This window comes from Monopterus albus, unplaced genomic scaffold (genome assembly GCF_001952655.1).
Source record: "Monopterus albus unplaced genomic scaffold, M_albus_1.0 scaffold246.1, whole genome shotgun sequence".
Taxonomy (NCBI): domain Eukaryota; kingdom Metazoa; phylum Chordata; class Actinopteri; order Synbranchiformes; family Synbranchidae; genus Monopterus; species Monopterus albus.
In genome coordinates this window covers 632,276-645,076 of record NW_018128126.1, presented here as the reverse complement: position 1 = coordinate 645,076, position 12,801 = coordinate 632,276, and the positions used below count along the sequence as shown (strand labels likewise).

Genomic DNA, 12,801 nt, shown 5'->3' with positions numbered 1-12,801 from the left:
TGTGATGAGAATAAATGCATCACACTGTTGGCCATGTTCAGATTTTTAAATTGTTGTGTTCATTATCTACTGCAGGTACCTGGGAGGTCTCCGACTGCTGCAGGCCACCTGTAAAAAGTTCTACCAGTTCTGCTCCAAAGAAGGGTGAGATTAGTGACTGACACAACACAGAGCACAAAGCTGAGATATTAATGACTGACACAACTTACAAGAGATTCTGTGTATTTTTAATCAGAAACGTATGTTTCTGTATGTTCGGGCAGATTCTCAGTCATCTAGGTCGTAGTATGCTGAAAAAATGTAGAAGAAGGCATAAAACTACATCCAGATGCCTTCTTCTAAGTTTTTTCAGCATATGTTTCAGAATCAAGTTGTATTGGAGAAAGGCATAATTACATTCCCCTTAAGCAAAGGCACTGTTATCATTTATCACCATGGATACAGCTAGAACTCTTTTACCAACATCCAGGGTATCTTGCCTAATTAAAAGAAGTTAATAAATGACTAGCTGTGAAAGAAGATTGTTCATTTGAGTAAAAGTAGCAGTACAGGATTGTAAAAATGTGCCTTTACAATTAAAAAAGTCAGAATCTTATGAATGTAAAAGTACTGGAGTATTATCATGCAACGTGTTTTTTTAAACTTACCATTAAGTCCCACCAAGTAGTGTAAACATCACTCCTTTTCAAGTAGCTCCAAGGTCAGTAAATCCAACTGGTGGTCGCTGCGTCTCCCCTCACATAACCACATACAGTCCCAGAGTAGTGAAATTAATTCTAACAGGTAGCTTAGCCCTGACAATAACATCATGGATCTGCTCGTTAACTAGCAACACATCACATGCAGCAGACACACTGGCCTCAAACAGTCAGAACAAACAGGTACTGTGCTCCAGGGGACTGTAGATAAATAAGAAAACAAGGAAAAGCATGCCATGGGCTCTTTAATGTCTCTGTCATTAGCTTATTCGTCTGTGCCAATGTTGTTCAAAAGTGATTAAAAACACATCAGTGAAGCACACTACTGCACTGGCTGACATGGCTCCTTGTTAAGGAACACCAGACCCTGATATTTTTTAACAATATCCAGAGATTTTGTGCATGGGCCTTTGACTTTTGCTTCCTTCCGATGTTAAAAGTTATGGCTTTTCTGGCCTTTTGGGCAATGTTTAGGACAGATGTTATGGTATTGTATTTTGTAATGAGGAAATGCAGCAGTGTATATATATATAGAAAATGACCGGCCTTATCCTTTAATATGCAAGCAGCTTTTTAATGCTGGACTTGGTTGAGGTAAAACAAAGTTTTAACTATGTTATGACCACTTGAGCAGGTCATTTTCTGAATATAACCAGCAATGGAGTTCTATCAAATGAAGTCCTAGAAACTATTTAATTTTTTAAAACAAGTGTGAATATTTGTAATAAACTTTCAACTTGTTGTTGACCGAATGTGCCTTTCCAAAGGATTTTTGGTATATTGATCCCAGTCTCATATCTCTGTGCCAAATACGAAGCTAGGAGCCAGGTGACAGTTAAGTTAACTTAGCATAGCATTTATTTCCCCACTGTGGGATTAATAAAGTACCTACCTACCATAAAGACTGGAAATAGGGTAAAGTCAACTACACCTGCTCAATAAATAGTCCGGCACACAGTGGTGGAAGAAGCACTCAGATTGTTTACTTAATTAAAAGTGGCAGTACCACAGTGTAAAAATACTCAAGTAAAGGCCCTGCATTATACTTAAGTAAAAGTACAAAAGTATTAGTAGAAAATATACATTAAGCACCAAAGATAAAAGTTCTCATTAGAAAAAATGGCACAGTTACATTGATGTACATCATATTATTCTATTATTATTGATGTACTATTGTGTTCATTGCATTTAATGTTGCAGCTGGTAAAGGTAGAACTAATTTTTACTATCTTACAGTCGCAAGAAAAAGTAATAGCACTGTTTTCCTTTTCCTGGTTTTCTGCATAAATTGCTCATGAAATGTCTGTGCAGATTCTCAGTCATCCAGGTCATAGTAAGCTGAAAAATCTTAGAAAAAAATCAACTGGACTAGATTTCTAGGTCGAAGACGTTTCACCTCTCATCCAAGAGGCTTCATCAGAACTGATGAAACGTTGAAAGGATGAAAAGTTTTTTTCAGCTTGCTCATGAAATGTGATCTGATCTTCACTAAAGTCACAAATATCAACAAACACAATATGTTTAAGCTGATAAAACACAAACAGTCATGATCTTTCAGGTCTTTATTGAACACACCCATTAAACTTGGGTTTAGACTTTAGGTATTCATCAGTCATAGTTAGACGTACTGTCTATAAATGGAGACATTTTGGTACTGTGGTTACTCTCCATAGAAGTGGGCACCCACTTAAAGCCTAGAGTAATGGCTAAAGACTTGAAGGATTCATTCGAGTTGGTTAATGTCTCTGTTCATGAGTCAGCCATCTTGAACAGGCATGGTATCCATGGCAGGACACCATGGAGGAAGCCATTGCTCTCCAAAAACAACATTGCAGCACACCTGAAGTTTGCCAAAGGTTTTCCACCTTGACACCTCACGACACTACTGGGAAAATGTCCTGTGGACAGATGAAGCCGAGGTAGAATTGTTTGGGAAGAACAAAGCAGTATGTATGGTGTGAAAAGAGAACCATGTACAAATTTGAAAACATCATCCCAACAGAGAAGTACAGTGGAGGGAGCATCGTGATGTGAGGCTGGGGATAATGTCAGGGTGGCTGTTGGCAAGCTGAAGCTCAGAACAAGCTGGGTGATGCAGCAGGGCAGTGTCCCTAAACACTGAAGTAAATCCACTAAAACTGGCTTCAGAGACACAGAATCTTCCTTTTGGAGTGTCTCAGTCAGAGCCCAGACCTCAACCCAGTAGAGATGCTGTGGAATGACCTCAAGCTGTTCACACCAAAACTGAAGCAGCTCTGTAGGAAGAATGGTCCAAAATTCCTCCTGAACATTGTGCAGGTCTAAGCGCTTGCTTGAGGTTATTGCTGCCAAAGGTGGTTCAACCAATTATTAAAACAGTTATTACTTTTTCCACCATCACTTTGTATGTGGGTGTGTTCAATAAAGACCTGAAAGCTCATGACTGTTGGTGTTTTATCAGTTTAGAAATATTGTGTTGTTGATATTTGTGACTTTGGTGAAGATCTGATCATATTTAATCATCAGTTTATGCAGAAAACCAGGACATTCCAAACTGACGTTACTTTTTCTCGTGATTGTATATGCTTATAATTTAAATTACTTCTGGGTAGCTTGTGAATTTTACAACATGTCACCATCAATCTTGTGATTACAGTGTGTTTTGTATTATTAACCTCTTTCTGAAAAATAACTACTAATTAAAGCGATCAAATAAATGTCGTGAGTACAGAGTAAAATATTTTCCTCCTATCTAGTGAAGCTGAAGTATGTCTATGCAAATTCTCAGTCAACCAGGTCACAGTAAGCTGAGAAAGTGGAGAAAAAATCATCTGGACTTGGTTTTAGGTAGAGAATGTTTCACCTCTCATCCAAGAGGCTTCGTCAGTTCTGTCCAACTGGTGGTGAGAAGGAGGAACATTCCCACCCTAATTCACACCAGGATAGGCGTCGGTCCACAGGTGAGGGTTCAAAGACAGGTAACGATGCTCACCGATACTGGGCTCTAACGACTCAGTTGTTAGAGGAGATTGTTGGCCGTCGAAGGACTGAAACACCACCCAGGGGGATAAATACCTTCTGCTCACCACCAGTCGGACAGAACTGATGAAGCCTCTTGGATGAGAGGTGAAACGTCTTCTACCTAAAACCAAGTCCAGATGATTTTTTTCTACGTCTTTTCAGCGAAGTATGAAGTAGCAGAAAATCAAAATACTCAAAAGTACAGAAAGCTTAAAACTGTGAGCATCAGAGAAGCTAGATGGTGTAGTTGTGTTTCAATAAGTGAGCTGTTTCCCATTTTTCCCACTCCTTGTGCCTAAGCTAAGCAGTTTCTGGCTGTATTATCATATTTAATGCACAGGTGTGAGAGTGGTAACAATGTTGTCATCTAACTCACAGCAGTAAGTGAATAAGAATATTTCCCATAGTGTCAAACACTAAATCAAGACAACTGCCTTTACTTGTTTTTATTTTAATAACTAGGTATCATTAAAACTATGCCAAATTAGCAGTTAGCAGTTCCCGTTTACACTGTACCCATGGATGTACAGACAACTAACACTGTGTTTATTTGAGCCCAAAAAAAACTTAAAAATGTGATGACTCTCCAGCATTCGTTAGTTATAACAGGGTTTGCATGGATCCTTAAAAAGCCTTACATTTGATTTTAAGACGTGTGCAGCCACCCTGTATAAGGGGCATTGTTCTTCTGTGATCTCTAAGCAGATTTATGGGTGTTAATTCACAAAAACATTAGTGATGATGATATCATCTGGAAGTGTAAGTCACACTGAATGTAAAAAGAGCTTTGACTCCATAAAAAGAGTTTGTTTTGATGCAAACTGCTGCTGATGACTTTGTTAATAAGTGTGCCAAATCAGCAGGCCACCCTACAGCAACCAGCCAGCTGGTTGTAGAACACTGGCATGCACAAGTCCCTTTCAGCTCGTACTATATTGGCCTCATGTCTCTCCTTCCATGTCCCCCTTTCAACTCTCCCACACCCCCTTGGAAAAGCAGCCTCACAGTTTGTGGACTGCCGCAAAACAAAGAAGAAGAGTGTTGGTTGCTGCATGAGAATTAAGATAAATTAAACCTATTTTTAGAAAATGGATGGCAAATTGTTTGGAATATTCTTATTGCAGTGGTGGATTTTTCCCCAACTGTTTAAAGAAAATTAGGTTTGAGGACAATTATCCACCAACAAACCTCACAAATGCAAACACGTTAGTTAGGTCAAATGTGCTGCTATGTTTTGTATGAAACATCTGAATTTGTAATGTAAATAGTAGCTAAAGCTCCTAAATTAATGTAGTGCAGTAAAACAACATTTTTCTCTGAAATCTTGTGGAGTCAAAGTATTACGTGTATGGATGAACAATATATATATAATATAATTCAAGAAGAAAAAGCCTCACATTACTGCACAAGACTTGTTAAGGACACACTTAATGTATAATGTTTACCTGGTGTCTGCTGTGTATTCTTTTCTGCAGTATTGCTTTGACAAAGCAGAACTTCACACTGAAGTATGACACCAACATTCCTCGGCAAGTGGTAAGCACCTGTTCAGATACTTGTTTTCTAAGAATGAAAGCACAGCAAGTCGCGATGTCAACTGTTAAAATAATGTGTTTATGAATATAACTGCCCTTCTCATGAAACTCTCTACTGATGAGATGATTTGTCTCTCTTTTAATGAAGGGCCTTGCTGGAAGCAGGTAAATAATTCTCTTGGCTGATTTCTTACCTCTTTAATTCAGTAGAAATGTATTACCACCAACTTGTCATAATTTACTTATACATAATCGTCTCTTTTGTGCAGCGCCATTGTCTCAGCCACCCTGAAGTGTCTTATGAAATTCTACAACATCACAGAAAATGTAAAGATGCTAGTTATTTGCCATGACTGGTGGTGTGTTTAGTTCTTGGAAGAAATTATTCCACTTGTCTTTCTCCGTTCTACTAATATTAAAAACACTGCAAAAATGACCCTGTGATGGTCAGACTCCTTGTCTGGGACCGAACAGTAAGGCAAGTAAGACACAACATTTAAAATAAAACAAGTGCTTTTTATTTACCCAAAAATAAGGAAAAAATACAAACAACATCAGGCTTTGCAGCCCTGATCCTCACGTGGTGAAGGCCAGGGCTGAGGCCTCCATACTGCTCCTGTTGTGTGGAAGCAGTCCAGTAGATTTCAGTCTAAATCCAGTGAGAGCACACACCGTAGAAACAGCAGTGTCCAGAGGCAGGAGAAGGCTGACAGTCTTATCACTGATAATCTTGTTTGCTTTCAACCATTATACTTATGTCTCAGAATCCACATATAGTTTAGTAATAACAGCATGAAACATGTAGCACCTGTAAATACAGACATGTTCTTAAAAGCTTTACAGCGCATATGGTTACTTTTAAAAGAATCAACATTCTGTTCCTAAAGAACACATTTGAACACTTTGGATCTAAATATAAAATCCTTTTTAAAAAGGACAAAAAGTAGAAAACAGAAGAACATTGACATGAGGCAGGAGAAGCCCCCAGTAATAAACAGAAGTTTTACCTCAAGAAAAACAGAACAGTTAAAATATCTGATACAAGATCATCAGCTTTGTCTTTACACTCATGTTTTGTACACCAGGATCTCCCAAAACCAACCCGAGCCAACTTCATCCTCAACGTGGAGACTGATGAACTTGTCATTACTGCTGGCTTGCAGGACAGAGTTGTTCAGGTCAGTGAACAATCAGCCCTACCTACTGTACATGAACCGGGTTCTGTTGCCGCAGCTTCTGTAACAGGAATTCATTGTCCTTTTGCAGGTCTATGAAGGCTTAATTTACATGGATTTCAGTAAGAACCTTATGGAGGAGCAGGGCTACGGTACTGATGTCGCTGTCACTAGATGCTAAGGTCATGATACAAATACATTCTCTTTTTTTTTAAAGGTTGTGTGTCTTCCATTCTCAGGAAATTATGTTTCTATGGACATGAGTAACCTTCCACTGTTCTGGCTGGCCTACCTGAGTGACCCCAGTGACTCTGGACGCATCCACAGCGACGTTCGACAGCGCTGGCTCAGCGGTACCCCTTTATATCAAACTTTACATTGCATTGTTTTTGAAGGAGATGATTATATTAGTCATATATCACCTGGATTCCTATGAAATTTGTTGCAGAACCTGGTCCCGAGAGGTCATCTCCTGAATTTTATGAGGTTTACGTTGGTGATTTTATGTCAACCGTCTCAGCAACCTTTGGTCTCATTGTCCTAACATATTTTATTTCACCAGGATAATCTGCTTAGAAGCAGTGTCAGAACCTTTTCCAGGGAGTCTTGGTGCCACCATCTGTTCAAATTTAATATTTCAGTTTGTCCAGCTGTTAAGTCAGGCTTTATGATCTTCACAGCATTTGACACCTTCAGTCCATACACCCACAGTGTGGATAAAGAAATCTAAATGAAAAATCTTGTAAAGGGGAAATAAACTGGAAGAAACCTTAGGACGAGCTAGAGCAGATGGCAAATGTTAGCATGCTAGCATGCTAACCAACGTATCTGATAACCGTCAGAATGCTGACATTGCCATTGTGAATATGTTAGCATATGTTACCATTAGTATTTTGTTCAGTGCACAGCTCTAAGTTCTAGACTCTTTGTCTTGTTCTACATTCAGTGACCTTTTTAAGGCCATAAAGTAGTCTTCATTGGTCAGAATAGGCCAGTATGAAGTATGAAGAGCAACAAATTTCTGTTCTCCATAAACAGACAAAAAAGTATTTCAGTCCAAAAACAACAACATGCACATTTACATCTTTCTGTTCCTTTAAGGAGCTTTAACAATGGAAGCACATTGGCTTATTGTTGATCTGATTTCATAGTTGTCGTCTTCCTACAGGGGAGCCTCTAGTTGTTGAGGCTATGAAGACTTTTGCAGAGCTCACTGATCAAGCAAGGTTGGTTTCAGTATGTTAGAGGTAGACTGTTGATCAAGAATTTCTGCAAAAAATAGCAGAGGTTTTGTCAAGAACAGAGACTGAATGCAATTAATCACCCGATTGATTATGTCTTGCTCTTGCACAACAGTGTCAAAGTGGCTGTGAGCTGTGAGTTCCAGTTATTTTCTCCAACTGATTGAAAGTGTTCTCCCCCTCAGGACGGCTTTCCAGAACAGAGATTGGAGCTGTCTGGCACAACTGATGGACAGGAACTTTGAGCTGAGGAGGTTAACAGTATATTTTTTAATTTGAGGCGTTTATATTACAGTTACACACACAGCTAAAATGTAACTCCATATCCCACAGGTCTGTCTACACTGATGACTGTCTGGGTCCTGGAAATCTCAAGATGGTTCAGCTGGCGAGGCAGGTACGTGCTGACAGCATCCACTACCTGCAGAGAGCATATCTTATTGAACAATGTTCTCCCTTTTCTTCAGCTCTATCTACATCTATGTGTTTTTCTGTTGATGCATTGGTCAAGTTTCGGCTCTTTTTTGCAGTTTGGCTCAGCAGTGAAGCTGCCGGGCAGTGGGGGGGCTGTGGTGGGTCTGTGTCTGGACCAGGCACGACTGGTAAGACCGCACTTTGTGGACACTCCCTGTATAACCATGGATGTGGAGCTGAATATTTATGCTGACATTTCTGTGACGTGGCTACCCACTCACTGGATGGACAGTTGCTGTCCTAGTGCAATATTGCAAATCTTACTTAATTCTCATGAACTTTAAAGACATATAAGTAACCAGACATAACTGAATTAGATTTATGTAGTAAGCAGGTGACATATTCTGTCATGTGATGATCAGAAGGTGTAGTCAGAGCACACTTCTAACCACAAGTCTAGTTTGTTTCAAAGATGTTTGACCTGATACTTTGGCTATGGTAAAATTTTCCATCCCCTTGGAAAATCTGTTGCCCTTTGAACCAAGTGATCAGGAAACAAAACAGTTGTAAAGTTTTTTTCTCCTCATTTATTTACTGGAGAAAGGCAAAGACGTTAGAATAGCCCCCCCAGAGGATGTTAACTTTTCTATGATTACATCTGTCACACTTATACTGGCAATTAGATAATTTGAAAACAAAAAGAACAACTTGCATTCTGCATCCATAAATATAAAGCTTTTACTGAACTTGAAACAGGACAAACAGGGCGAAAATGTTTACAAACCAGACAAAATGATCTTTTAACATTAAGCCAGTTTGAAGTGTCTCCTGGGTAGGACCACATTGAGTCACTCAGCAGCCCAGTGTAAAATGTCAACACCAGAAACTGCATTGACAACCTTACTGTAAATATCCTAGCTTTTACACAGCTAAAGAAAGTTTCACCTGACAGTTCAACAATAACAGCAGCTTTACTCGATTAGTTCTTGCTTGATGAGAGACTGATGCAGGTCTTAGCATCTTGGCTATGTCAGTACCTAACCTGTTAGAAGTTGTATGTTCTGTGGTAGGATGTATTTGTGTGTCTGACACCAAGTCACCGCTGTGTAATGCAGTCTGTGTGTGGCCCACTAGGTGGAGATGAGGCAAGCTTTCCAGGAGGCAGGCTGTGTCTTTTGTCTCATCGTGCCATACAACCCATCTGTCAGCCCTGCCGGTGGCCAACACTAACCTTGTATCTCCCCATCGGTTGAATATGGCACAGTGTGGCCCTCAGTGTACCCAACAGAGGATGTGTTTTTAAAATAGCTGGAAAAGATCAAATCAGGGAGTGATTAGCTGACTTTAGTGGTGGTTTGTGTAACAATTTACAAAATTGACCAAACAATGTTTAGTCAGAAATTCGGTATTTACTTTGTCCCTAGAAAATCTCTGAATCTGCAAGTTTTAAAGCTTATTGCAAATTATCTGTGACTCTGGGAATTTGAGGTCATTTTAAATGTGGCAAGTTGATGCCTTTCTGTCAAATAATCATCCATAAAAACTATGTAATTATTTTTCTACATGTGTGATAACATTGGTTGTATAGACTTGATCCAGTTCACGTTGTATAATCCATTTAACTTTTCTACAAAAATTAAAAGCGATTTTATAGCGCTTTGTGTAAAGCCTATATGTGATAGTCTTTAATCACTATTAAAAATAAGCATAATTAACCCATATTATACACAGATGTACAGTATAGTTTAGGGTAAACCCACCAATTAAACTAGTTAAAATAACAGTGAAGTGTAGTCCGTGTGTTCTGCTCGGTATTCTGCCGCTGTGCCGTAGAAATGCATTAAGCGCATCTAATTGGCTGTTTCCCTCGGTGGGCGGGGCTCGACGTCCGCGCAGCGCTGCCCTCTGTTTAGCTCCGGATTACCGTTACCTCTCCACTCGTACGGACACATCTGAACTTCATGGACTAGCCAAAGGTCTGGTGGTGGACTGTAGCGGACTGGCTGAACACGGGGACCATGGCTGCCAAAGAGGACCTCTACACTAAAGTCCTCCCTCGGAGGCTCCGGCAGATCCGCCTGGGCTCGGTGAAAGGTGGCTCCAACCTGGACGTGTTGTTATCCATGGGCTTCCCCAGACCAAGGGCGTAAGTACTCTGACCTGAACACCGTGTGCGTGTGCGGGCAAGGGTACTGCAAGAGTACGTACGTGTATGTCGGAGCTCGTCCTCCGACATACCTGACGGGGGAGACGGCCGATATCTGAGCCGAGAGTCGGCTGTGCTCGCGAATGGGTCAGCGCAGCATCAGTCCATGCGCTGTTTCCCTGCATCGGTTTTCACGGTGCGCGGCCGTTAGCTGATGTTTCCTCCACAACCAGACACAACCGAAGAGCAAAGTACCATATGATTTAACAGAATGAGTTAAAAACAGCAGAATAGAAAAAGGGTGTGACTGAATAAGTATAGAGCTGAGTGGAGTTCAAATCATTAGCAAGAATAGAACAATAATAGTTCACAGAAGTGTCACGTTACCATCAGATACAAGAAATACGCACCGAAAATGCGTTATACTTAACTTTTTACACCCTTGGTCTTAATTTAAGTTGTAGCTCTCAATGATAGTTGACGCTAAAGTTTGGTCTGACCCATAGCTGCTAGTAGATGTTCCACAGTGTTCATTGGCTAATCTAGTCTCCCGTTTGATGCAGGGCAGGTCACGCACAAGGGGTTAATCAGTTTTTTGAGGTAAACGGTTATGAGAGGGGAGAGTGTGTGGGCTGGAACATTAAACAGACTGAAACGTCATAGAACTGAGCTGAACTGCAGGGTTAGGTTTCAATTCTTTATGAAATTTTAAATACGACTGATCCCATGTGGATTGCACATAGTCCTTTCAATCACTGTTATAAAACATATTGATTACTGCAGCATGAAGGAAGTATCAGAACTACAAAGAAGACGATATAATAGTGTCATTAAACTCTGCTGATGTTTACCTGTACTTACCATCACTTATAAAAAGTTTCAACAAAATCCAGTAATATAATGACTAGGGTGGCAACTAACAATAACTTTCATTATTGGTTTATTTGTCGATTATTTTCCCCATAAACTTGAATGCTTTATCTATAAAATGTAAGAAAATAAGTAAATGAAAGTGCTCATTATAATTTCCCACAGCCCAGAGCGATGTCGCCAGATGTCTTGTTTTGTTCCACCACCAGTTCAAAACTAAAAAGATTGTCAGTTTGTTATAATGAATCAAAGAAAAGCATCAAATCTCTGCATTTATACACCTCTCACATTTTAACAATATTTTTGGACTGTTTTTTTTTTCTTTTTGAGAAGGAGCCTTTCATTTTTGTCGAAAAGAAATTAACATTTTGTGACCAACATAACAGGCCACTGGGCGGGACATTTTACAATTTAAGAATAAATGTGTGTCCTCTGTGACAGATGGATTATGTGACGGTCTGTGTCAAAACTACTACAAAAATACCTTTGATATCTTTCTGTACTACAACTTATCGCCTGACATACACGGTAGTATTGTTACAGAATGTCTACAATAAGCCATTGGCAAGCTGATTTATCTGTCAGCCTTTAATATGCACATGTTCTGTCTATGTCTTTTGTACTGCAGTTCATTATTATATTTTTACCTCTACTTATTGTAAACAAATCTTTAACATAAAAACACCACTTCCTGTGTACAAGAGGACAGTTGGTCAAAACAGTAGATGGAAAATATCTCATGACTCTTCTATGGTACTGTAGAATCAGTATTGTGTAGTGAAAGTATTTAAACCTATTCTGGGCCATACATACTGTCGAGAGTCTTTCCATCCCTTTCACCCAGACAGATGTCACACATCTAAAGTGTTTGCGAGTGTGTATGTCAGAGAAAGTGTGCTGTAGTTTGCTGAGTGGACACAGCAGACAATGGCAGGCCCCTAGGCAGACCATCGCTGGCCTACAACACAGTCCCTCAGGGAAGCCACAGCCTCTTATGTCAGCCCACCACTGCTTGGCCTTGGCACTGCCACTTATTAGTCCTAATTCTATTTCTGTCTGTCTCTCCCTCTCCTTTTCTGTCTGAAGAGGCTGACCCACTAAACATTTACTGACCGACTTCAGGTGTCCTGATTTTGTTGTTTATTTATGTGTAGAAAGATTAAATTTATCTTCTGTTATTAGTCAGGCTATTGTTTTGGTTTGAGGCATCACACAGAGTAGATCCCTACTGCTTTTACATAATGCAGTTTAATGAGATAAGTAGGATATGATTAATAATACAGTAGTGGCAGAACACTTTGTTTTTACTTTGACAAATTCAGAGCCTGGGGGTGTTAGGAAAATATTACAGTTATATTCTAGGACTAGGACTGGAATGCTGGCATAAAATGCTTGATTGAGATAGATTTTTTTAAATGTATTTTTAATGAAATGTTACCTGGTCAAATTGAGGAATGTTTACTGGTTATAATTTATCCAGGCAAAGTTTTTTGTCTGGATCAGACCAAACTTTAGCGTATCCACTATCATTGTGTCCTACACACTCAAGCACGAGTGTGTAGGACTATGGCTCTTGTTACCATTGCTAACTCTGAGAGACGAGACAGTCCAAATAACTTCAAAACAGTGCTGATTTATTCAAAGGATCACAGGTAAAATTAACATTACACGCTCAGGTATCTTGCACCTCCAAACTGCTCGCAGGCAGATGTAAGATGAAAG

At 39.7% G+C, this 12,801-nt stretch overlaps 2 protein-coding genes across 4 annotated transcripts in view; both read left to right on the top strand.

The window, feature by feature from the left end:
* Positions 1 to 9,315, top strand: part of gkup (glucuronokinase with putative uridyl pyrophosphorylase) — a 14,038-nt gene extending 4,723 nt beyond the window's left edge. The window contains exons 11-23 of the mRNA XM_020620704.1: position 1; positions 76 to 144; positions 5,174 to 5,234; positions 5,382 to 5,398; positions 5,503 to 5,560; positions 6,319 to 6,411; positions 6,500 to 6,560; positions 6,648 to 6,761; positions 7,577 to 7,634; positions 7,835 to 7,903; positions 7,983 to 8,046; positions 8,180 to 8,251; positions 9,198 to 9,315. The exon at position 1 is cut by the window's left edge and continues 91 nt beyond it. Coding sequence (XP_020476360.1) covers position 1; positions 76 to 144; positions 5,174 to 5,234; positions 5,382 to 5,398; positions 5,503 to 5,560; positions 6,319 to 6,411; positions 6,500 to 6,560; positions 6,648 to 6,761; positions 7,577 to 7,634; positions 7,835 to 7,903; positions 7,983 to 8,046; positions 8,180 to 8,251; positions 9,198 to 9,293 — 833 coding nt within the window. The 3' untranslated portion in view covers positions 9,294 to 9,315. The remainder of the gene's footprint in view (positions 2 to 75; positions 145 to 5,173; positions 5,235 to 5,381; positions 5,399 to 5,502; positions 5,561 to 6,318; positions 6,412 to 6,499; positions 6,561 to 6,647; positions 6,762 to 7,576; positions 7,635 to 7,834; positions 7,904 to 7,982; positions 8,047 to 8,179; positions 8,252 to 9,197) is intronic.
* A 519-nt stretch (positions 9,316 to 9,834) lies between these two features.
* ubash3bb (ubiquitin associated and SH3 domain containing Bb) overlaps positions 9,835 to 12,801 on the top strand; it is an 82,483-nt gene continuing 79,516 nt past the window's right edge. For all 3 annotated transcript variants that reach the window (XM_020620703.1, XM_020620701.1, XM_020620702.1), the window contains exon 1: positions 9,835 to 10,209. In XM_020620703.1, coding sequence (XP_020476359.1) covers positions 10,082 to 10,209 — 128 coding nt within the window. In that variant the 5' untranslated portion in view covers positions 9,835 to 10,081. The remainder of the gene's footprint in view (positions 10,210 to 12,801) is intronic.